Below are 27,099 nucleotides of genomic sequence, written 5' to 3'. Positions count from 1 at the left end.
GCTGTTGAATCACGGGGAAATTCCATCCTTTCAGATCTAAACAGTTGAAACCAGAACTTTACATGGTTCAAACCATAATACTCGTTGGTCAGATTTTTTTCCTGTCATTTGCCAGCTTGGTAGAGAAAAATGAAAATTGGCCTTTTCAGGTAAAACCAGGTTACTAATGATATCCACAAAGAATTACGTGACCTCACTGATTTGTATTACTCATTTGAAACTTTGAACACATAACTTTTCCCATTGGATAAAAATAACATGTGTGTGTAACTTCCCATCCAGGGCTCATTTATCTGATTTTCATGATCATCTTGCTCATCCCCTATCATTCGGTTCTGTCCTTAGTAACTGACATCTGGAACACTGTTATGGCATGGGGAAATTTTTTTTTACTTAATTTTTATAAATGCATATTTAAATGTTTTTATAAATTCTTAGACAGAAACCACAGTGGGGGTGGAGGGGTGTGCCTTAATTTTTTTCAGTGAATGATTTATTCTCCTTCAACCCAGTCCCCTCTCTAGCTAGAAGGTAAATATAAGAAGAATGAATTAATTGTTGTTATACAATTAGCAAAGATAAAGGAGGGAATAGAGTGTAAGGAGAAGCGTGTCATCTCACTCCTTCTGTTGCTTTTGACCAGTTTTTTATTTCTGCTATTTTTGAACTCTTTTCTCTCTTGGAGAACATTTGTATGACCAAGGAAATTCTGATTCTTCGGTCTTTTAAGTATAAGATTATATAAAACTATCTTTAAAAATGGTTGTTTTTTTATTTGCTCAAGTTAAGCAATATACCCTACTCTGTTTCCATTTCCAAGATAAAGAAACTTCTAATTACATTTGCAAAATAAGTTGTCTAGACAAGTAGATTTTTCTCTTTCATGCACATTAAGTCACTATTCGCTATCAGTTGAAGTTTCTACTCATTGTTCTCACAGAAGTGGGAAATTTCCTACAAAATCAGTCTTGTGATAGCACAGAATTGTCTGTGAAGCAGAATCATGTGGAGTCCAGAGTTACCACACACAGTATGTAGTGTACAGGTCCATCTCTACACATTACATCTGCACAGACATCCCTGCACCCATACTTCAAAATTTGCATTTATATGTACGCTTTCTTTGATCTCTGATTCATGACATAGGATCCATTTTAAACAAATTTCACAATGTCCATGGAAGAAGAATGACTATAAAGTAGGGAATCACATTTTTTGAAGATCTCACTAGAAAACTCATTGCTTTGCCTTTACACTGATTTTATTGTACTTCATCTCAGACCATAAGTATAAACCATTTAGGGGTGCCTGCGCCCTACTTCCCTGGTGTGAGGAGAAATCTCTTTCATACAAAGAGACATCCAACAAAAATGAAAGGAAATGACTTCCGCTCCACTTGCTTTTTCCCCCCACCCCTCCACTGTTTCATATAGACTTGCAAAATTGTCTAATGCCTCCCTGGTTTTCCTTTCCAGGTGCCTAAAATCTGTGTAAAGAATCAAGCAGGTTTTGTTTTTTTGTTTTCAGAAAAATGATAGTGTTAGCATTTTAGAACCCCCTCATTGGAAAGCCATCTGCTATACCTTCTCACTTACAAATTTCTCCTTGCAGGGTGGATATAGCAACCTAATTGCTACCTAATTCTCATCTAATAATCATCTTACGGAAGAATTCTTTGAGATTATTTAGTCCAACCCCCTCTTTCTAAAAATGACAAAAATAAACCCTAGGGAGACACCTTGGCTGATACCAGATCAGTCATCTTGTCGGTAGCAGGCTGAAACCAGCATACTCACTGTCCCTGTTCTTTTTCCCATTATGTCTCACACACCTGTGCAAACCTTTAAGGGTCTTTTCAAAGACTAACTTCCCCATCCTCACCACATCCTTTTAAGGCAGTGGGGTCAAGGCACAAGGAGGCAAAGGGAGGAAAAAACTGATCTCAAAGTTAGATTTGAAGCATGTTTGTGGCTTAAAAGAGTCACAAGAGATGAAAACATTAGTTATTAACTAAATGATTACCTGCAATTTGTAATTCTGTGGTTACTAATGGCAGGGTAGTAAACTTTTAACTTTTGAAAAACAGAAATAGGTGTATTTCTCCTGTTATCCCTGTCAGTCCCTCCTGCATTTAAGTGGTCTCATTATGAGTAAACCATGTACCAAAGGGGGACAAATGGAGCAGAAATGCCCCATGTTTGGATATGTCATCCTTAAGCACTATACTCAGAGCCCTAGGACTGGACTCTGAGGACCATGTACTTTCTCTGGATCTTACACTATCTTGGTAGCCACCTCCCCACACCTCTCATCTTACTTTTCTGGGATAAAAATTGCTAACATAGCTGTGACATGAATCTTTTTTTTTTTTTTAATTCATTTTTATGTGTAGCCACCTGCTCTGGAATATTTAGGACAATGATTCCTTAACTTTGTGTGCACAACAATCACCTTGAAACTGGCTTAAAAATGAGGATTTCTAGATATTAATCCAAAAGATTCTGAATCTGTAGTTCTGGGGTGATTGCAACCCAGAAACCAATCTAAGAGCCACACTGTAACCCAAGTCTAGGGAACTGTCAGATTACATTTATCAACTTATTTACTGAAGGGGGCAGTAGAGTCTAACAGATGAAAACAAGGGCTTAGGCACTCCATTAACTTTACTATCACTGCTGACTTTTAACATGATTTGGGCCTCCCTTCATTTAGTAATTCCATTTCTGTACCTGTAAAATGGGCCTGATGTATATAACTCTTTTGTTTGTTCGTGTCTTGGAAAAAAAATTAATTTCTGATTCAGGAAATAAATGAAAAAACAGTGTGAAATGTTTGGGGTTTACAAATACTTCAGACATCAAAATGCTTCACTGCTTCTTCATGTGTTCCACGTACTCTAACACTTCCTTATATTTCGTTTGACCAACTTTCATTAAACCAGGGTTACATTGAGCATATCCGATCCCCTGATAAAGGAAAGCCCTCCCCCAGCGTTGGATGCCAGTCGGTCTTCCTCCCTGTGTAGGTTTAAGGCTCCTTCGCACTTGTCCCAACTAAACGCCCGAGAGTTTCATCCTCAGATGAAAAAATCACAAAGGTATATCTTTTGTTAGCTCATCACCAATGGGTCAGGTTTTCCCATGGCTTATATTTATTTGCCCACGGAACACAATTCTTCTGGCCTCCTGAAGTTTTAGTTTGTTCACAGAAGACCTGCTTTTGCTTTCACAACTTTAGTTGGCCAAGACTGCCTTATTCCAGGCACGTTTGGTAAGTCAACAGGACAAGTGTAATCAACAGCTCCGGAACTTGTCTACAAGGCGACTCTATCCATTTGCCTCCCGTAATGACTCATCCAGGTTTTCTGAGGAGTATTTCCTGCAGGATCACTTTGATGGGCGGGAGGTCTTCCACCACTGTTAGCAGATGACAACAAGCCCTTGTCCATCTCTCTTTTTTGCTTGCGCCCAAAGTCCCAGATGAATCGCCTCCATCCCCAAGCCAGCTACTCATAGGCTACCTGGCAGCGCTGGTCTGAGTGGGGGCCCTCCAGCAATAAATAGGACAGAAAGAGGTATGCCTTTCGAGTCCCTTTACAAACCTCAACTACTTTTAATATTTGGAGAATTCATGTCTTTTTTTTCCTTTATCTCTCCTTAACTAGTATAAGTTTAGCTGGCTTTTCGGTAACTCAGGGGGTGTCAGTGAAAGTAACTGTCATTTGTTTGCAAATGAAACCTGAGCTTTCTGAAAATGAGTCCCATGTAAAATTTTTCCCCCATAACACTCCTCCAGCCTTCTAGTTGATTTTAGATAGTTTCCTGTTCTCCCACCTCTTGGAAGTATTCCATGGCACGCTGAGCAGACACTTTTCGTCAAAAAAGCCTATAAATAGCTGATTTTTCCTGCTTGCTGCCTTCACTCTCAGGCTTTCACAAAGGAGGTGAAACAAATCCACCAAAAACAAGAACCCTCTGTGAGGGGTGTGTGGTGAGGCTGATGAAAAATCAGATCCATAGGCCGAAAATTGTCGTGTAGGTCGCTTTGCCATATTTGGCTTATGCAATCACTGCACAGAAAAGGAAACATTTTATTTCATGCCAGATGATCTCATGAACTGAACAATCAATCAAAAATGTCTCCTGTGAGCTTTCATGCTTCTTTAAAAATACATATTTTGACTTTTCATGCTGCCAACTGTTATTTATTAGATTCCATTGGTAAATCTACATAACCAATTCCTGTGGCCATTCCGTGGTAGGAAATTGGAAACCACACCCTTGTTTCTCCTCCAAACTGACCTTGCTTGCCTTCTTTTTGTCCTCTATGCCTACCAATCAGTAATACTGCCCCATCTCCCAGAGTGGTATTATAGAACTCCCTGGACACTGCATGTATGCTGGGCAAGACCTTAATAACGCCCTTCACTGGTCTTACTGCAGTGACCCTCAGAAATCAGATATGTGAGGTTAATTATACTGTTTCTTACTTCTACCTCCCCACCCCCTGTCCCCTACTAAGCTTAGCTGTGCTTTCTCCTGTTCCTTTCTTCCTCGTCTCTCTTCTTCCCTGACTGTCTAGGTAGCTACTTTATTAAACAATAGGGAAAGGAAGACTAGCCCAGAACCATACTTACAAGGAGGAAACTGAGGCCTGGAGAAATTAACTGGCATGCCTTTTGTTCCTCAGGTGTAGAGAGCAGTGCAGAAGCAGGCCCAGCAGGAAATCTTTCCCAGTTCCTCTTACCCCAGGGTAGCACTCCACAATCATGTAGCATGAGGCATTCATTTATCTTGGTATTCTGTAAGCTCAAGAAATTCCGCTGCCTGACTCACCCCTGCTTTTCCCATTCCAGGCACTGACTGGGTCTGATGTGGTTGTGGTTTAGTCTGTGGCTAGAGTTTCTGGAGAGTGCGTTTCTTTGTGTCTTTCTTCTTTACGAACTCCCAGAGAGGATGCATAGTCAATAGAACCAGGTGTCAGAAAGAACTTCAAAGGCCAGTTAGCCCAATGCTTTCTACACTTTTGAACCACAGAATTCCGTATACAGATGCAGCCAACTTGACGAAAAAATTTAAAATAGAAACAAGAGCAGGAGGATTCAAATCCAAATCCCGTCCCCCTCCATCCACTGCCCTGCTAAAACCTTGATCAAAGTCCAAAACATGTTAGGTAGCTATCCCAAGTTTGGTAAGTTTAATTAGCAGCAACGGCTCTCCCCACTGCAGTCCTGGGGCCCCATCCATGAAAACAGCTGATCACGGGGCACCCAGAGTTCGGATTGAGTCACTATAAAATCACTTATTGGCTTTGGCAGGCAAATTCTTACATCACCTCATACCTTCTTGCTCGCCTGTGACCCCAAGAGAGGAACTGACATTTGGAGAATACCCAGGGCCCTCAATTCCTTTCCACAGCACCATACTGAGCATCTTCTCATCTCCATTACTGCCAGATGCTCCTCCATGTGATAACGAATGATGGCAATGAGAAAAAGGCGGTAGAGGAACGGAAAAAAAAGGAACATAATGTATGGAGAAAGGTTTACGGGCCTATGCTTAATATATATTGTCCTTATTTCTGAATGTTAGCAGGGTAACTGTTCACACACAAAATGGGATAATTAATTTGCTCGAGATTATACTGCCTGTATGTGACATAATGGAGATTTAAACCCTGCTCTGATTCCAAAATCTGTTCACTTTCCAGCATATCACACTGCCTCTACTTTGGAAATATTCCCATTGTTCTTTTCCTGAAGGATTGTTTCTCGATGAGAATCTATTTTAATAACAGTTTTAAAAATGATTAGCTATGGTGAGGGGCACCTGGGTGGCTCGGTTAAGTGTCTGCCTTGGGGTCAGGTCGTGATCCCCAGGTCTTGGGAGAGAGCCCTATGTCAGGCTCCAGGGAGCCTGCTTCTCCCTCTGCCACACACTCTCTCTCTCTCAAATAAGTAAATAAAATCTTAAAAAAAAAAAAAATCAACTCTGGTGAAAAAACAGAACCTGCCTTTACGACTGGCTATACATTTAAGTCTAGTTTGAAAAGTAGCCAAGTTAGAAAGCAAGGAACATGTGAGATTTGTTTACAAAGTCAGATATACGAATCATTAAGTTGTTGTAGTACAATGTTATTTCATGTAACTGGAAAATTAGACCTCAATCTATGAAACAACCATCTCTCAAGGTTGTTTTGATTATTCACTTGTTTCAATGGGAAACAACATTATTGACCCCTTGAGATTGCCAACCTGATTGTAGTTATGTTGTTATTAGTAACACTGTAAAGTTATGTCCAAATAAATGTGGTATTAAATGCCCATTTAATATCCTTTGCTTGGTTTAATGTAGGGGTGTTTACTTCCAGGAGAAGTAATTTCACTGAAATGATGAGGAAATGAACTAGGAATCCCCAAACTCAATTCCTCTATAAGTCACTGTGACTTTATATTTTGTCCTTTTGGGAGACCACAGTGTTATTTCTCAGACATATTGTGAGTCAGAATTCTGCTCGGTGCATGAGCTCCATATATCCCAGGTTATTAACTAAATATTTAAGACGTTCAAACAACTTTACTATTTGTTAAATTACTAATCTAGATCTTAAGGAAAAGATAAGTTTCCCTATAGGTCTACCATCAGAATGCTTCTTAATTACCTATAAATGTATAACTTAACTGAGTCACAGAACATACAGTACAGAGCACTCGTACAGAGTGCTCGTATAGAGCACCTTAGAGGTGGCTGTATATATCCAATAAATAAACGCTGTTCAGTGAATGTTAGTTGAGTTTAAACTAAATTCTTATAGTAGGTAACAATACAGAATAGCCAGACTTCAGAAATGCATCATGATGGGGGACCTGGGTGGCTTGGTCAGTTAAACATCTGCCTTCAGCTCAGGTCATGATCCCAGGGTCCTGGGATCGAGTCCAGCATCAAGCTTCCTGCTCAGCAGGGGAGCCTGCTTCTCCCTCTCCTTCTCCCAGTCCCCCTTATGAGATCTCACTATCTCTGTTAAATAAATAAAATCCTTTAAAAAGAAAAAAAGAAAGAAATGCATCAGGATGAAAGAACTGATCAATTGCAGTTAAGTGATGAACTTGGAAGTCAATGTAGTCTGTGTTATCCCACTGCTCAACTCATTTGGGATTTTTCCTCACGTACATGTATCTCACTGCCAGTAATTCAGTGTTCTAGCAAGCCCTTACTTAATGCACTCCCCTCTTTGTTTAAACCCAGATGAAGTTCATTTGAAGTAATGGATACAATCTTAATATGTCCTAAAGCCTCCACCTTCACTTGGTTCAGTATTTTATAAAATACCCCCATGCATAAGAATGAAATGTTAAGAGTTCACTAAAATTAAAGCATGCCAATTTAATCTCATTTAATTAGATTAATGGATGAATAGAATATAGCATTGTATTTCTTAGCTTCAACCAGGGATGAATCCACCCAACTATCAAAATATGTAGTCCCTTTGCATTATCTGGATCACGAGTGTATAATAAAAAATTTTGTTAAATGGTTTAATAGCATTGCTATTCTCGACAAGCCTTTCATTCGACCAAGATTTATTTAGTGACTGTGTGACCCAGACTGAAATCTGGGAAAGGTGACGAGATAAACGTGAGAAAGGAAAGACCAGTTTGGGAAAAGGAACACAACAGATAAGGTAGCCGCCCACCCAGCTGGTGAAAATAGGGAAACGGAGGACAGGATTTGGTTTGTAGTTGACAAAATGATACAGAATTTTTTTTTTCTGAAACACTCAAATTCCCCAAAGATGAAGGACATGGTTTAGCCTGGAGGCCAAACCCAAATAATTTAACTCTCTGGGCAGTATTTCTAAGGAGGAGCAATGGTTTAAGGGAAGAAAGAACAGGGAAGGACTCCCCAGAGAGGCCTAGGAGGCATCAGATATTAACCAGGCTGAGCCCAACTACCAGGCTACCAGGCCCCAACTACCAGGCCCCAGAAGCATTTGGGGCTTCCTAGGCTCTAGAGAAGAAATCCAGGCAGAGAGCAGAGCACTGGTAGTGGGGAAGGCATTCTCCCATTCATTCCACAGCTGGCACTCAGCTCAGCCACAGGCCAGCATGGTGGGATGACGGGATTCTGTGGATGGCCTACAATGCCGTGCACCGAGAGAATGGAGACGCAGCTAGGGCTGATATTGGAGACCTAAAAGTTCACAGGCCCAAGAGAAGCCCTGAGAGAGCGTATCAAGGGATAGCCCCAGGGAAAAATGAATGGGTTTATTATGCCAAAACAGAACTGTATCCCCAGATCATACATCTGAAGGTGCCACTGTTAGATTAGGAAGAGCTCTTCCTAACAAAGACATCAGATCCCAAGATAGGAGGAGAGCTTCTTAAACGTGTGTAATAAGAGCCTGGATGAACATGTCAGGGATAGAGCAAAGGAAATTTGGGCAGATGGCCCTTAGAGTTCCTTTTAAACAAACAGTCTAGTTCTGTACTGTCCAATATGGCAGCCACTAGCCACAAGTAGCTATTGAAATTTACATTAAGTTAAATAAGAACACAAACTTCAGTGTCTCTGTCACAATAGCCATATTGCTAGTGCTCAGCAGTCATGGGTGGCTGGTGTTTACCCTATGGGACAAACAGAAAACATTCCCATTGTTACAGAAAATTCTATTGGATAGCACTAATATAATGACTTCTAGTAGTTGTTCTTAATATTACAACTTCTACTAGATTTGGACTTCGCCAAGAGAAGGTAACATCCTGTTGGGATAGCTCATGCTGAGAGGTGTCAGAACCAGCCAATCCTTTTCCACACACACACACACGGACCCAGAGAGGCCCAAGGAGCAAGGACTGTCCTGCGTGAACGCTGTCCTCCACTCACTCACTATGTGGCATTAAATAAACCACTTCCACTCAACCTCTAGCCCCTCTTTTGCAAAATACTTACCTTGGGAGTTATTCTGAGGAGTAAATTCTATAAAGGAGCTAGTTTTCAATAAGTAAAAGCAACTTTTCACTAGAAACATGACAACAACTTGGGATTTGCCCAGATTTCAGCTCTCATGTATCCATCAGTCACTGTGCACATGACATTGTGCTGGGCACCTCGTGCTGTTTTCTTTGCTCTTCCCCTCTGCCTGGTGCTGTCCTGCCCGGGAACCTTACTCTGCCCCTACTCTGCATTTTGTACCTGACTTGCCATTAGCCCACCAGGCAGTACCTAGAATATTTCCACTCATGCTCTTGGAGCTTTGGGCTGAAACTCTGTCCTGGACAATGCAAAATGATTCTCCTACTCACATTTATTTGTAAATTATGATCTCTTGGCACCTCTAGGAGCTGCATCTGGGTGCAAATGGATCCAGAAGTTGGCAATGCATAGTAATGTGTGCCATGGCCATTCATAGGGCTATTCAGCTCCCCTCCCACCAACAAGTATGGTTGGCATCATAGTTACACCTGAGCCACTCCTGGCCGCCTCACATTCTTCTGCCTTTGATCAAAGAGCAAGAGCTTTCTAGAGAGGCCCATGGAGTCTTCACTATGGGTTATTAGGGCAGTGTTTAATTTAACCCTATTCACTGAGATGAGTGAATCTCACACCTTCCCATGGCACACTAAAAAATTAATGTACTGATCTCTGGGTGTCAGTGTGAGACTTATGCACACTATTCTGAAATATAAATAATAATTACCCATTTGGATACTACACAGTAGCTCATGGAATGAGAACCATGATAAAGTAGGGTTCTGTTTTAAGGGAACTGGAATTACCAAAAACGAGCTGTCTGGCCTCATTTGTTTATTTACCAAACTTGAAAAGCCCTATTTTCTCATACTGCTTTCTGAAAACAAGTGTTCTTTGGCCATCTTTGAGGCCTCAAAAGAAAAAAATTGTTTCAGCCCAGCAAGCCAGAAAAATGCCATTGGTGGCAGGCCACTTGGAAAGGTTACTTTCCGGAAAAGGCCTTTCTAGAAGAGCTTCCTAAGGCAGAACTCCTTGATGCAGACCCTCAGAGGAAGAGAAGTCCCAGGCCTGGAGCATCTGCGGGGAGGTTGTTCATGGGGCCTAGGCTGTCCAGAAGCAGAACTGAGGAATAGCTTGACTGATGACCAAACTAATCCTACCTTGAGAAGATCCCTTAGTGGGCAGGATGGAGGGGGATTTAAGGAGGACTCAGATGAAGAAAAGCAGGACATACCTATCCCCCTACTTCAAGTGTTTTAGCTTGGGGCTGTGGACATTTAGACTATTCAAGAGTGTTCTCTATGGGGCCAGTGAACTCCAGAACTTCAAAGCCAAGGAGAAAAGGTGTTTGTGTTCATCCTGCTAGGGAGAAAAGTCCACAGGTTTTTATCATGTCCCCAAAAAGTGATTAAGATAAAAAGCCTCTAACAGGGGCAGGTGGTTGGTTCAGTCAGTTAAGGGTCTGCCTCTAGTTTGGGTCATGATCCTAGAATTCTGGGATTGAGTCCTGCATTGGGCTCCCTGCTCAGCACGGAGTCTGCTTCTTCCTCTGCCTGCCACTCTCCTGCTTGTGCTGTCTCTCTCTCTCTCTCAAATAAATAAATAAAATCTTAAAAAAAAAAAAAGCCACTAACGAGTTTAAGTTCTGGTATCACTAAAATTAGGATGTTTTTTTCCTTAAAAACTTAAAATAGATGTCTTCCTTTTTTCATTAGAAAAATCTTTTGGGTTATAATCTTAGACTGATTTGAGGAATGTTGTTATTGTGGGTGCATATTACCTGAAATAAGTAAGTCTTCTTTTGGAACTTGGAGATCCTATTACAAAGTCGTTTGTAATGGGATTTATTTGGAAAGGAGCTTTTCCTGGGTGATCAAGTAACAAAAAAATGAGGATATCCCTTCTATAAGGGTTGAAGGTGAGAGGAGAGGGGAATTCAAAATTTTGTAAAATCAATTCCTACTCTCAGAGCCTAGCGGAACTAGGTCGTTAGATACATATAATGCAAAACGAAGTAAGAAGAAGCATAGATACTTGAACACAGAATATGGGGGCTTAACAGGAAGAAGGATTTCAAACTGGGATTTAGAAAGAAAGGATAGAAAAGAAAGGCTTCCCCATTTGAAATGCTCTATCTCTGAAGCTTTGGAGCCAGACAGCTATGCTCAAACCCTGTGTTTACCGATCATGCAACTTTGAATGAGTTACTTAACCTCTCTCCCGTCCTCTGGAATATGAAGATAATACCTATCACATAGGGAGTCTGAAAGGATTAAACAAGTTAATGTAGTGTAAAAGGTGTGGAACAACACTTGGAAAAGAGACATTATGTAATGCCTCAATAAATGGTATTATTTGTATTAAGCCTTGAAACATGGTGGTAGCAACGTGAACTGAAACAAGAGACCAGATTTAAAGGCACCGCAGAACTCTTACCATTAGAGATCACAACGACATTTAGTCAGGCTTTTGATGAAATCCTAAGTGTCTGTGTTAGTTTCCTATTGCTGCTCTAACACGTTGCTGCAAACCTAGTGGCTTAAAAAAAAACATGCTCACGTCTTACCTCTTAGTCCTGGAAACCAGAAGTCTGAGATGGATCTCACTGAGCTAAAATCAGAAGGTCACCAGGGTTGTGTTCCTTCTGGAAGTTCTAGGGGAGAATCCATTTGCTTGCCTTTTACAGCTTGCCCACATTCCTTTAGTCCCAGCTACCTCTGCGATCTTCAAAGCCAGCAATGACATCACTGTGTCTGTGCTCAGGGCTCAGGGCTCCTTCTCTGATTCTCCTTGCTTCCCTCTTTCCTTTATGAAGATCCTTATAATGATGCTGGGACCACCCAGTTAACCAAGGATAATCTCCCCATCTCAAGATCACTACCTTGATCACATCTGCAAAGTCCCTTGTGCTGTGGAAGGTCACGTCTTCACAAGTTCCATGGGTTAAGATGTGAGCATCTGCAGGTGGCCCCTTTTCTGCCTGCCACACCATCTACCACCTGATACATGATATACTTCTTAAACCTAACCATTTTGTAAACTTTGTGTGAAAAGTACACGAAATCACCCATGCAGGGCATAGCAGCTAAATAAGACCACTGTATGTATGCAGCACTCCCTGAACACTTCTTTTATGTGGAGATGGAATTTTCCATTTTTTATATCTGTTAGATTCTTTTAAACTATTAGACTATTGGACTATAAAACAATGTTAGTCTATTTTAAACTATTGAAACGATTTTTAACTGTTGGGTTTAGCTTCCCCTTTGCCTATGAATTCCATATTTGCTGCTCTCTTTTCATTTAAAATGTTTATTATTCGGGGTGCCTGGGTGGCTCAGCGGGTTAAAGCCTCTGCCTTCAGCTCAGGTCATGGTCCCAGGGTCCTGGGATCAAGCCCCGCATCGGGCTCTCTGCTCAGTGGGAAGCCTGCTTCCTCCTCTCTCTCTGCCTGCCTCTCTTCCTACTTGTGATCTCTCTCTCTCTCTCTCTCTGTCAAATAAACAAATAAAATCTTCAAAAATAAAATAAAATGTTTATTATTCACTTCACTTTACAGTAAAATGCCAATTCTTTATATACTTGAAATCCCCTTCCAATATCCGTAAATGTAAACAAGTACATCTTACACATTTACAATCAATGTGTTATACATATTGTAGCCTTTTGGGGTACATAATACAAATTTTTAATTCATACACTTGTGAGCACTAACTCTAACTTAGGCACTCTGTGAAGGACCAGGAATACAAAGTTGAAAAGGTATGACTCTTGTCCTCAAGAAGCTCTTACTATAGTGGAAGGGGGAGGGATGCTGATATAAGAATTTTTAAAAAGGAGAAAACGTTTTTAAAATATGTAGAATTACCTAGACTTGGACATTGAATGACTGGGGTGTCGGGAAAGAAAGAGTAAAAGTGATATCAATCTATGGTTTGAAAAACTGGGGACATGTCAACACATCCAGTTGAAAGAGATAATACGGGAGGAAAAATAAATTTGGATGGGGAAGATGATTTAGTTCTAGACATTTTGAATCTGATGTGCCCTTAGAATATTCAGCTGAAGATGTCCCACAGGCAAGCTTTTATTCACTCAAATATAACTTGGAAGGTTCTTACAATAATCCAGACAAGAGGTGACTGTGATGCAGACTAGGGGAGAAGAAATAAAGACAGAAGGAATTCAAGATAATCTTTCTACTTGACCTCAAAGGTGTCAGATCGGTCAAAACTCCTCAGGTGAGGAAGATAGAGTGGAGGCAATTGAATCTATGATTCCCAAGTTCAGGATGATGTCAGCACTGGAGAAACGTTTATCGGAGTTATCATGTGGCAGATAGAGTCAAGATTGAGAGTGAATGATATCACACTGGGGCGTGTGTAAGTTAGAAGATGAGGCAGTACAGGCCAGTTTCCTGGGCTACGCAGATGTTAACGCACGGACAGGAAGCAAAGAGAAGCTGTAATGAAGAGCTAGAAAGATAGGAAGGAAAACAAAACAGCATGAAGTGAACGAGGAAGAGGATTTCAAGAAAGGGAAAGTTCAGGAAGGTCAACTACCAAAGGGTGGTCAAGTTGGACAAGGAATAAAAAGTCTATTGATGAATCTGGCAATTAGGAAGTAACTACCTGATGTGCCAATAGTTTTCCTAAAGTGATAGAGTAAAAGTCATTCTGTACTCATTTGTATGTATGCATGTGCTTATCATTTTAATAAATACTTATTTATTTTAATGCCTATAATTTTAAAGAAAAGAGGCATAGTTATTGAAGTGTGATGATACACCATGGTCAGAATATTCATTTCTCAATTATTTAACATTTGAATTTTTTAAATTTTTCACCACTATGAATAATGCCACAAATATCTCTTTTAATAAAATGTAGAAGAAACCTTCTTTCTGGTATTTCCAAATGTTATGCACTATTCAATTAAAAAAAAAGTACAAGTAAATCTTAGTATCTCAAAATAATTTAAATATTCTAATTTGGAATAATTATTCTGCAGAGACATTTTTGCTCTGTCATTTTCAGATGGAGATAATCACAAATGTCTGGGCTACTGTCTAACCTCAAGTGCACACTTCTAAAACCAGCATCTCCGTAGCAACTACATGCTGAAACCCTCTCGATGTAGCAGCATAACATATAATAATCTGTGCACGAATCCATTTTCTTTCTCGTTACAGTTTAACACCCATTTGTAATAGGTTTCTTCACTTTCAAATGACTAAAGTAATTTCCCACCTATTAGCTATTTTTGTTGACCTCACTTCACTAGAGAGCCTCAATCTGAGTTTTATTTTAGCAATCACAATTCTCTCATCTAATTAACAAAAAAATTGGGCCATTGCCTCAGTGGCCTGCATTCAACCTTATTTTGACTGGCAATTTTCTAATAATACCTCACTGTCCTTCCCACCCCCATCTTTAGAATAGTAGTTTCTGTTTCATGGCATTTATCCTCTTTGCCCCCATTCGATCTCTCTCTCTCTTTGCCTTTCCTCTTCTTTTTCTAGTAACCTATCAAACCTTGTACTGTGGCAAATGCCTCAAGAAGTATCAAATTATTTATTCAGTAGAAATTCCTAGAATTAGATCAGCCCAGCCAATGGGTGTGCAAAATGTGAAGGATTTTTGCACATATTACCAACTGACCTCTAGAAGACTGAATTTTTACCCAGTACCAGTTTCCATTCTTGACACCTTTTTAGAAGATTCTTCTCTATTGTAATACAAATCCACCTCCCTTTAACCTGGATGTAAGTACCATGTGAAGTAAATCAATTACTCTTTCACAGGGCCGTCTGTCATATGCTTCATGATTTATTTTTCACTCCTAAGTCTTCATTGTTCCAACCTCCAAAGACCTACTTCCTTCAGCAATTCTTCAGCATTCCAGAACTAGACTCTAAGCACTTCCAGCATCCCAAATGACAAATCATATCTCGTTCCAAGAAAAGCAACATCCCTCTTAACTTGTGATATAATTGCGTGAACAATATTTCAGGTGGACTTCACAACGTCCATTGAAAATCTCTGGACATGAACAGTGTCCTCTGTCAGTGCACTAGCTTGTCTGGCAGTCATGCTAGACCCAGTGCTGCACTCAGGTAAAATCTGCATGCCATTTTTTTCTTGGGAAATCACATTAACAGGTTTCTCCCACCCTGAGCTGTGCACTTAAATGGTTTGACATAATGGTTTGACATAATGTAAATGGTTTGACATAATGTAAAATATCATATTCATCTTTATTAAATGTCACTTTGTAGATATGAATGTGTGTTTCTAGCTCAGGGCCAGCCCTTACTGTTGTGTAGGTTGTGCACTAGCTAACTCCAGGGAACACCATTTATATTAGTAGCTATCTTAGTGTTATTTATTACTATAATTTTCCAGCAAATGGCAGTAGAATCTTGAGGAAGGGACAGCTTGCTTCCAATTCACCCAACTAAAAGTGCCATTTAGACTAACAAAAAGAATGTTTTCGCTGTCGAACTTGGAGAATATGAAATTGAAATACAATATTTTAAATATTTTCCCAAGATGTATTATACTGTAAATCTCATAATAGCACCAATATATCATCATCAAAGTTGATAATTAAAAGAATGTTCAGAACAGGGCCAAAAACAGAGTCTTGTGCATTCAACTACAGACTATTATACAGTTTCTCATGAAACTATTTATATACCATATCGGGAAAGTCATTCAAGTTATGAATCTCCTATCCAGTCTATACTTCTTTATTATGTTTAAAAGTTTTTCATTTTATTAAATGAAACTAATCTGTTCATTGTACCTGTGAGCTCATTTCTTTTTAAAAATCAAGTATTGGGGGGCACCTGGGTGGCTCAGTGGGTTAAAGCCTCTGCCTTCGGCTCAGGTCATGATCCCAGGGTCCTGGGATCGAGCCCCACATCGGGCTCTCTGCTCAGCAGGGAGCCTGCTTCTCCCTCTCTCTCTGCCTGCCTCTCTGCCTACTTGTGATCTCTGTCTGTCAAATAAATAAATAAAATCTTTGAAAAAAAATCAAGTGTTGGGGTCCCTGTATGGCTCAGTTGATTAAGCCTCTGCCTTCAGCTCAGATCATGATCTTGGGGTCCTGGGACCAAGCCCTGCATTGGGCTTCCTGCTGAGCAGGGAGTCTGCTTCTCCCTCTCCCTCTACCCCTCCCCACCCCCACTTGTGCTCAATCTCTCTCTGTCTCTCAAATGAATAAATAAAATCTTTTTTAAAAATCAAGTATTATAGGGCAGGTTCATACAGCTGGTATACATTTTGGGGGACATTTTTTTTTAGACTACATAAGAAAATAAAGAAGATCATAGAAATCACCCAGAGATAACCACTGTGAATATTTTTGTGCTGTGGCTGTTCTTTAAAAATACCCATAATATTGAACAACCTCTGAATAAACTCACCAAGCAGAAAAAAAGAAAGCATCACACAAACACTAATAGGAATGTAAAAAAGAACAAGGACAAATACACAGTAGATATTAAAGCTATCATATGAATAGAAGAGAAACAGACTTCATACCAATGTATTAAAAACTTAAGTGATTAATTTCTTGGAAAATTAAATTCTTCAAAATGTGATAGAAACAAACTATTAGGTGTATAAATATGAAAGTTACCCTGCGCATTTCTTAATTCCATCAAAAAGCAAATGATTGTTTAAAGTAAAAATTATAACATTTTATTGTGGGGTTTATGATGTATTTAGAGGTAAAGTATATGATAATAGCATAAAGGATGGGGTATAAATGGAATTACATTGTTCGAGGTCCTCACGGTTTGCATGAAAAGATAGGATATTAAATTTAAGTAGACATTGATATGTGAAATCTTTAATCAATTTTGAATTGATTTTTGTATATGTTGTAAGATAATGGTTCAATGTCATTCTTTTGCCTGTGGCTGTCCAGTTTTCTCCATGTCATTTCTTAAAGAGACTATCCTTTTCCCTGGTATAAAAAAGAAAGAAGGAAGGAAGGGAGTTAGGAAGGAAGGAGAGACAGAAAGAGACAGAGAGGGAGGGAGGGAGGAAAGGAAGAAGGAAAGAAACCATATCCATGACAATTTAAGAAATTGACACATTAGTTTAGAATTTACCCACCATTTGCTTCAAGGTAGATGGAACTGGAGGGGATTATGCTAAATGAAGTAAGTCAAGCAGAGAAAGACAATTATTACATAGTTTCACTCATATGTAGAACATATACAATAGCATGAAGGACCATAGGGGAAGGAAGGGAAGTCTGAAGGGGTAGAAATCAGTGAGGGAGGGGTGCCTGGGTGGCTCAGTGGGTTAAGCCTCTGCCTGCAGCTCAGGTCATGATCTCAAGTCCTGGGATCGAGCCCCACATCAGGCTCTCTGCTCAGCAGTGAGCCTGCTTCCCCCTCTCTTTCTGCCTGCCTCTCTGCCTACTTGTGATCTCTCTCTATCTCTGTCAAAGAAAGAGAGAAAGAGAGGAAGGAAGGAAGGAAGGAAGAGAGAGAGAGAGAGAGAGAGAGAGAAATCAATCAATCAGCGAGGGAGATGAACCATGAGAGACTATGGACCCTGGGAAACAATCTGAGGGTTTCAGAGGGGAGGAGGGTGGGGGGGAGAGGTAACAGGGTGATGGGTATTGAGGAAGGCACAGGCTGTGATGAGCACTGGGTTTTATATATAACTAATGAATCATTGAACACTACATCAAAAACTAATGATACACTATACAGTGGCTAACTGAACATAATTAAATAAATAAATAAATAAATAATAAAATAAAATAAAACAAAACTTACTCAGAAAAAAATACTAGACCCAAAGAGTTCTAGGATATTTGCAAGGAAGATGTAATCCCTGTCATACAAAAGTTCTTCTAGAGATCTGAACAAAAAAGATGCCAAATTCACTTAGGATTTATATAACCTTAGACAAGGGCAGTTTGAAAAAGGAAAATTTTGATGCATTTTTTTCACAAATCTGATGCAAAAATTCTTTTTTCTAGAAAATTTTTTAAATATTCATTTATTCATTTGACAGAGAGAGAGTGGGGGTTGGGGGCAGAAGGAGAGGGAGAGAATCTCCAAGCAGACTCCACTACAGGGCTCGATCCCATGACCCATGAGATCATGACCTGAGCCAAAACCAAGAGTCAGACATCTGCTTAACCAATTGAGCCACCTAGGCACCCTTGATGCAAAAATCCTTAATAAGTATATCAATAAAATTAAATAATTGTAAATAATTTAAAACAACATGGCCAGATGGGATTTATTTCATAATGAAAGGAAGGCATAACATTATTAAAGATACATAATTCACAGCATTAGAAAACTAAAGGAGAAAACCCATGACTATCTTAACATACACAAGAAAGATATTTTGTAATACTGAACAGCTATTAATGATTTAATTAAAATTCATGACAAATTAGAAATAGAAAAGAACTCTTTTTTTTTTTTTTAAGATTTTATTTATTTGAGAGAGAGAGAGAGAGAGCATGAAAGGGGTGAGGGGTAGAGGGAGAAGCTGGCTCCCTGATGAGCAGAGGGCCTGATGTGGGACTTGATCCTGGGACTCCAGGATCATGACCTGAGCCGAAGGCAGTTGCCTAACCGACTGAGCCACCCAGGTGCCCCAGAAATAGAAAAGAACTCTTGAAGTGTATCTAACAGATACATAGCTCACAGGAATTTTGTGAAATGTTGGGTCAACCCTTTTAAATCCATAAAGAAGATGATAAACCTCTTCTAAAATGTATTAAACTATGTTTTGGCCAGTTAATATTATATGATTATACATAATTGACATATAACACTACATTTGTTTCAGGTATAAGACATAACAATTTGATATTTTTTAAAAGATTTTTATTTATTTATTTGACAGACAGAGATCACAAGTAGGCAGAGAGGCAGGCAGAGAGAGAGGGAGAAGCAGGCTCCCCGCCAAGCAGAGGGCCAGGCGCGGGGCTCGATCCCAGGACTCTGAGATCATGACCTGAGCTGAAGGCAGAGGCTTTAACCCACTGAGCCACCCAGGTGCCCCAACAACTTTATATTTATATATTTTATGAAATGATCACCCCAATAAGTCTGATTAACATTCATCACCATACGTGATTACAAAAAAATTTTTTTCTTGTGATAAGCAAGAGTTCTTAGCAACTTTTTAAAAGTTCTTAACTTTCAAATGTGCAATGCAGTATTATTAATTATGGTTACCATGCTGTACCTTACATCCCCAGGGCTTATTTATTTTATAACTGGAAGTTTGTGCATTTGATCTTCAACAGTTGCATCCACCCCCAATCCTCCACCTCTGGCAACTGCCAATCTGTTCTCTGTATCCATGAGCTTGCTTATGTTCTTTGGGGTTTTTAGATTCCACATATAAATGAGATCATGCAGTGTTTGCCGTTTTCTGTCTGACTTATTTCACTTAGCCTAATGCCCTCAAAATACTGTCACAAATGCAAGATTTTTATGCCTTTTAAAATGGCAACTTATTTTTATGCCAAATAATATTCCATTGTATATGTACCTCATCTTCTTTATCCATTCATCCATCAGTGGACATTTGAGTTGTTTCCATATGTTGGCAATTGTAGATAATGCTGCAATGAACATGGGAGTGTTGGCTACTGGTTCTTTGCTGACATTTTTCTGTTTGCATCATGTCTGTATACAGCTTGACCTCTATTATTTTCCTCTAGAAAGGTTCCTTTGAGCAATATAACCCAAATTTTCACGTGTTCAAAGCTATCTTTTTTATTTGAGTCTTTATACTTGAAGGAGAGCTTAACTAGATAGAAAATCCTTGACTCCTCCTCTCTGGGCTTGATATCTCAAAGATGTTGTTCTGGTATGTGCTGAGGTTAGGCGTTTCTGTGGTTATCTGATGTCAACCTCATTTTCTCTCCCTTAACCTGATTTTAGCTTTTTGCCAAAGGGTTCTTTCCAATAGTTTTTCTAAGCTATGTCTTTGTGTTTGACCATTCTGAATGACTTTTCACTAATAAAATGTGTAAATTTTCATTAAATAGATGTGGGCCTTTTTTTTAATTTCAGAAAAGCTTTATTGAATTATTTTAAGAAATTATTCTATACTATTGCTTTGATTTTCTTCTTCAGAATCACAGCTATGCATATGTTGAATATAATTCCTTGTCTCCCTAATCCTTCTCTTTTTCTCTCTGCACCATTTCTTTGCTCTTTTTCATTTTCACCTTTTATGTCCTTCCCTTCCCTTCCTTTCCTTCAATTCTGCGAGTTCCCATTTCACATCCTCCAGCTGTCTACCAACAACCTTTTGTTGTGTTCTCACTTCTTTCCTGAGTTCTTATCATTCTTCTTTGTGATCTTTTTAATAGCTGTAACTACTTCATTAATTATTGTTTTGAATTTGGGTTAAGCTTTATGGCACACATTTTCCCAGTGCATTTTTACTATTTACAAGATACCCGCAGCTACCCTTTCTTATATTCTTTAAAATACCTGTATGTGCATTCCTTTTATGTTCCTCCTAATTGAGTGAGTTGTATTTTTCTGGAGAATCAGAAGGTTCCTGTGGAGGGAATGGTGGGCAGTAGTTTCCCAAGAATCAAGGGCTTCCTTTCCTGTTGCTACAGTTACAAATTGTTTCTTTATAATCTGATGCATCTACATAGTCCCATATCCTCTGACTCTCAGACCAAACCTAGTTCTTTGCTCCCTCAATTACTTCATGGATAACCTCCCAGGCTGCCTGTCACATGGGGAACACAAATGATACAGTCATTTTTAGAAAGAATTGTTCTGGCCCTTAACAAGATTTGCCTACTTACTCTCTACCACCTACATTAGTCCCAGACTTTTCCACAGCTCTTCCCTTCCAGACTGAGATCCTTACTGTGGGGGACTGTATGTTTGACAGAACTTCCTGAGCTCTGCTACAGGTAGGTCCCCTCTGTACCTCTTATTTACCTACCACATTATTATAACTTCCCTCCTTGGCTTTTTGCTGGACTCTAACTTTGGAGTTCGTGGATTTTCTGCTGGTTTTGCTGAAAATGTGATTTGTGGGCTTGTCTTCATTTTGTTGTATTTTTTTGTTGATGCCAGGAGGAAAAGGGGGAAAATTCAGTTTCTGCGAAAACCAGTCCTGTTAATACTAAGAAATATTCTCCTTCTGCAAAGATGCCTTTGCATAAGAAAGCTCAAAGCATGTGTTTACTTATCAACCAAGTTGATTTTCTAAACTAAAAATGAAAACAAAGTTTCCTGGGTGGCTCAGTCCCTTAAAGTGTCTGCCTTCCACTTAGGTCATGATTCTGGAGTCCCAGAATTGAGCCCCACACTGGCTCCCTGCTCAGTGGGGAGTCCGCTTCTCCCTCTCCTTCTGCCCACCCCAGCTTGTGTTCTCTCTCTCTCCCTCTCACTCTCTCTTGCTCACTCCCTAATAAATCAATAAAATATTTTTTAAAATAAAAATAAATAAAAACAAAGCACAGTCAGTTTAGCATCCTACTTCTTCAAAATCCCATGCTGCTCTTCCTTGTGCTCAGAGGCCTTCTATTTAACAGCCTATTCTAGGATGATGCTGCATTATAAATTCATTATAAATTCAAGCCTATCAAGCTGTTATCTTTTGGATGATTCAAAAGCCTCGTCCGTCTTTGTCTTTTGCTACTGCATTTCCTTTAACAATCTTTAAGATTAGCCACCTTGATTATGGAATCCTACCAAAAGTTCCTTGAGTACATAAAAACATTTGTGTGGGCACAAAAACTTAAGCTTAGTGTTTATAGGTGTGTCCTCTTTTTAAAAAAAAAAAGTAAATGATTTTATTGAGAAAATTAATTTATTAATCTTTTAATTTATCAATCTAATAAATCTTATGATATTTTAAATTAACATCCTACATGCTAATTTTCTAAGCAAAATGTATGTGTTGGACTAACAGTGGAGCTACCATATAGGAGTGCCATGACAGCCATTTGACCAGGGAAAGAGAGAATGGTCAGATTTTATAAACAAGAATAGCCCTGACTCCCAACACAGAGCACATACTTCAAATTATTTTGCTAGTAGCAATTATACTGTCATTACCCTCTCACCACAGCCTGCCAATTTCAGAGCTCTTTCCTTCACTCATTCCAAAAAAAAAAAAAAAAAGTTTATTAAGTGCCTACTATTGCCAGGCCCTGTGTAGTTGCAAAGGATACAATGATGATTAGAAACAGACATGATTCATCCTTTCATGCTCCTTATTTTCTGTCAGTGGGACATAAATATTACTAAAATAATAAATTGAAATTTACTAACATGGCAAGGGCTATGATTGAACTGGTGGGAGCTCTCCCTGGTCTGCCATCAGGGCTGTCCTTTTCTTTACTGGGAGGGATTGGCTGAATTCAGCTCCCTCCAGGACTAGGGCCACTATGAATTCCAGGGAATGGGCAACTGGTATTTCCTAATACTGTTTAAACGTCTTGCACCTAAGATCAGACTGCTGGGTCCCTGAGCCCAGAATGTTTATTGCCTGCCTTTCCTCCATGCAATGCATTCTCCATACTTGCCTTATTAGAAGAGTGACCAATGGAGAGGCAGGTCTCTCCGTAGTTCATTTAACTAAGAGACTCAACCCAGGCAGGTCTCTTCAAAGGTGCCAAGCGTGTAGTGGCCCTCACACCTTCCGAGCCTACTGCTCACAAGTACAAACCTATCCTGAGTGACCACTTTGCTCAATACCTATGAAGAAGATTATGATACTCTAATAACATATTGACTTAAGAAGCTCAGGGAAGCATTTCCTAGGAAATAATGGTTGAGATTAGGTCTGAAGGAAGGGCTAGAGTAAATGAGACAATGAGCCAAGGGAATCATGCAAAGGCAAGAAAAAACAAAGGGTCAGAGAAAAATCTAGGGTGGCTTCATCACGAAGATGGTGCAAGATGAGTCTGGGAAGAGAGGCAGGACTATATCACTCCGGGCCTTGGGGGTCAGGTTTAAAATCTGAATCTTTATATCCTTGCTTTTGTGTGTAGGGGGTAGATGTAGGGAAAACTGATATCCACTTTGCCTTCTGAAAATATCCCTTTCGATGGAGTGAAAAGACAAGTAAAGCAGAAGAAGAAACAAAAGGTAAATAAAGGGTTCCAGATGCAAGACAATGGTGGATGGACTGGGGTGGTGATGGTGATATTGAGGCAGGTGGGATAGTGTCCAGAGATTCCAGATCTGCAGGACTTGGTGATGTAGGGGGAGAGGGAAGTGTCCAGGATGAGACCTATGTTTCTGACTTGCATGAAAGATGGGGCTTCCATTCACTGAAGTGGGGAGCTCTGGAAGAGCCACAGTCAGGAATGGGCAGGGGAGGAGGAAGAAAGAAAGTGAACTTGATTTGGTGGGTGCTGCTCTAGATGAAGTGCTGTGAGGTATCTAAGGGAAGTCGTCAAGTACCTGAAGCTCCTATGGGCAATCTGGAATGAAAATATAAATTTATGAGTTGTCTGCATACAAGAGATTCTTCTAGAATCCAAACTCTCTTCACCATGCTTCTTCTTCTACACTTTCCATCTTGTAGATCATTTTCTTTGACACAGAAAATAAGAGAGTTTCAGAGCTTAGTGTTTTGTCCTCTTCCCCCCCCACCCCCCCACTGCCCCTCCTCCCCTTCCTCCTCCTTCATCATCATCTGTTATACCGTTATACCATCTGGACCAAGCCTTGGGATTATCCTTGTTCTTCTATTTGTTCCAATTTACATCTTTTTAAAAGGACTCTTTTTTAAACTGTCCTTGGCTTTTATTTTTTTATTCCTTTTAATGTTTTTTTTTCCTTTTCTTTCTTCTTCTTTTTTTTTTTTTTTTCAATTTACAAACTTCATTTTATTTTTGCTTTAGCCCTCTTGGTGCAATTCTTATAGACATTCATCACTTGCCTGTATTTGTCCTTGATGGTGAACCCATCTCTCATGTTTGTAACAAGATCCTTTAATATGAATGCTTTAAAACCATCTTTGTACAAGCTCTTGATTTGTTTAAAGGCTTTCTTATTTTTATTCTCAACTAGATCACTTGATATTATATCAACAGAATTAAGATTTGTGATCCTACTTTCTCTCTTCAATCATCTGCCCCTATCAATCAAAAACAAGTCTGCCCCTTATTTTTTCTTCTTTCTTCTCTTTCTCCTTCTCTTCCTTGATTGTCATTCCCCTTCACATTTTCCTCCTGTTCTCACTCTGTCTGATTTGGGTTTTGTTTTTTTTTTCTTTATTGCGCATCAGCTATGACTAAACACCAGCACAAATGGTTCTTTTGGGTGTGTCTGTGGCTCATGGGTCCCCAAGGGTTTCCCATGTTTGGTATCATCCTCACACTCTCCAAGATTCTCCCTATCTACCTTCTGCAGAATTTATTTTATATAACTAATTTTTATCATTACAAACACTATATGGCAGTGTTTCCATGACAAGTTAATAATTTTATTAATATGTGTATTGAGATATAATTTACCAACCATAAGATCCTCTTATCTAAAATACACAATTTAATGGTTTCAGTATATTCACAGAATTGTGCAAACATCACTACAACTAACATGAACATTTTCATCACCCCAGTAAGAAACTTTTTATTCATTAGCATTCTCACTGCTACCCTGTGCACAGGGTAACCTCTAATCTCCTTGCTATCTCCATAGATTCTGCCTGTTCTGGGCATTTCATATCAATGGTATCAGACAAATGTGATCTTTGGTGACTGACTTTTTCAAGGAGCATACTGTTTTCAAGATTCATCCATGTTATAGCAGGTATCAATACTTAATTTATTTTTAATGCCAAATAATATTCCATTGTATGGATATTCCATATTTTTTAAAGACTTATTTATTTTAGAAAGAGAGAGAGTGTATGTGCAAGCACAGAGGGGAGGGGCAGAGGAAAAGAGAGAATCTCAAGCAGATTCCCCACTGAGAACAGACCTAGACACAATGCACGGCTCAGTCCCAAAACCCTGAGGTCATGACCTCAGCCAAAACCAAGAGTCAGATGCTTAACCCACTGTGCCACCCAGGCACTCTGGATAAACTGTATTTTTACAACCATTCATCAGCTGATGGAAAGTAGGGTTGTTTCCACTTCTTGGCTATTGCGAATAATGGTGTACAAGGTTTTCTGTGGACACATGTTTTTATTTCTCCTGGATATATGAATAAGAGTGGAATTGCTGAGTCATGTAGTAGCTCTATTTAACATTTTGAAGCAAATCAATCACTTAATATTGCTTTTTCTTTATCCTTTTTTGTTGGAGGAAGCCATGTTCTTATTAATTGAGGAGAGGAGAGTTTTAGGGTCTGGTCTTGCAATGTGACAAAAACCAGAAACGTTTAAAAGACCTTAAGCTAAAATATCTTTGCTCAGTCACAAGGTCCTTGTCTATTGGTAATATTGGACTTGTCTCATTGTTATGACTGCACATTTTACTTGGTAAAGGTGGATTTCAATAAATGCTGCCTGCTCAAATTCCATAAGTGAAACACCTGGGAGAGGACACTGCAACACTTCCCTCGCCCATCTGGGAAGGAGAATCATGCTTGAACTAAATGAGATTTTTCTGGGATGTTTTCTATGGAAGTCATTTTTTAAGAAAGAAAAAGTGTTTGCCCAAAGGTTTCTAAAACAAGCTTACTTCGTTTAAAGAAAATAAATGGATTATTAAAGAACATGACATTTTTTAATAATTTTTTTTAGATTTTATTTATTTATCTGACAGACAGAGATCACAACTAGGCAGAGAGGCAGGCGGGGGGTGGGGTGGGGAGCAGGCCCCCTGCTGAGCAGAAAGCCCGATGAGGGGCTCAATCCCAAGACCCTGGGATCATGACCTGAGCCAAAGGCAGAGGATTTAATCCACTGAGCCACCCAGGTGCCCCAGAACATGACTTATTTTTTAAAGGAATTTAATGTCCAGAGGACAGATGCCTATTGTTATTTTCCTATTGGGACCCTAAAGGGAACCCTAAAGTCTCTCTCTCCATTAGCTACTAGAATGTTGTATCCAATTTATGTGTAGCTGCACACTTATCATCAAAACTGTAAAATGCATCTGTCTTTCCATCTCTAGTCAGACAACCAGGTATTCTTTTTTAGAAAATTGCAGAGATCACTCCCCCATGTGTATCTCCCCTTGACAGAATATACATTATCCAGTGTGTGTACTACAAAGTCAATCAATAGCCTAAGAATCGACTGAGATAATGAAAGAGAGCAATGTAATTTTGCTGGGACAGTGAGCACGCAAGACTCTAACTACAACAGTGATGCAAAATTGCATGGGCTTTAAAACAAAAAAAAAAAAACCTGCACTATTTCCTTCAGTGTTCTTCTGCAGTTATAAGATCCGATTTCATTAAGTATCTTCCTATGAATGAAAATGTAAAGTTGCAAGTCTAGAGTTGTGAGCCATGGCCAACCACTCCCCACCTCCCAAGTTCTGTGTTTACTGCCTTACTCACCCACTTTGCTTCGGCAAATCATAGAGAGAAGCTAAATGCTCTCAGCTGCACTATACCAAATGAAAGCTGAGATGAATAATGAACTTAATTTTCCATAAAGACATTCTGTTTGGCATTTCAGCTAATAAGGTAAGCTAATGGCAATTCTGGGCTATGGAAAAGAAAATGAATAGTCTCTCTTTGTGTTTGATTTCTGTGCTAATCCGTAATTTTTCTTTTAACATGCTGGAGTTAATTTCATGTTTAACGATGTATGTGAATTTGGGAAGAACAGTTTTAGAAAGAGTACCCCCAATGCACCTTTTTTTTTTTTTTTAATTAGGCTGCTTGTGGTACTGAGGGGCTAAGGGAGAAATCCAGCTTTTTGTAAGAATGGCATCTTTGTAATAATATTTTTATCATCTATAATGCAAAAGGAATTTACTTAAATGGCAGAATATTTAGATGCAGCAAAGACCGACAAAATTATTTAAGCACGGCTTATTGAATATATTTGGCATGATATATTGTAAATTGATGTTGAATGTGCTCTAGAGAAAGCAGCATACATACATCATGTTGGTTTCTGAGTCATTTTGTTTCTAAGTACATGTTATTCTTGAGAAGGTAGTAATTTTCAATTGCTAA

General features: G+C 39.3%; 1 protein-coding gene across 19 annotated transcripts in view; it reads left to right on the top strand.

Annotated features, from left to right (window-relative positions):
• The window catches only part of DLGAP1 (DLG associated protein 1), a gene marked incomplete at both ends in the record, with an annotated part of 314,492 nt that overhangs the window by 8,324 nt on the left and 279,069 nt on the right, over positions 1 to 27,099 (top strand). For 3 of the 19 annotated variants that reach the window (XM_080821302.1, XM_080821301.1, XM_080821304.1), the window contains one exon: positions 26,551 to 26,601. The exons of the other annotated variants lie outside the window; for them this stretch is intronic. In XM_080821302.1, the coding sequence (XP_080677428.1) occupies positions 26,551 to 26,601 (51 nt within the window). Of the gene's footprint in view, positions 1 to 26,550; positions 26,602 to 27,099 lie in introns of those variants that run through there. 19 annotated transcript variants of the gene reach the window in all.

Source organism: Martes martes (assembly GCF_963455335.1).
Source record: "Martes martes genome assembly, chromosome: 13".
Classification (NCBI taxonomy): Eukaryota; Metazoa; Chordata; class Mammalia; order Carnivora; family Mustelidae; genus Martes; species Martes martes.
This window is presented reverse-complemented; position numbering and strand designations above follow the sequence as displayed.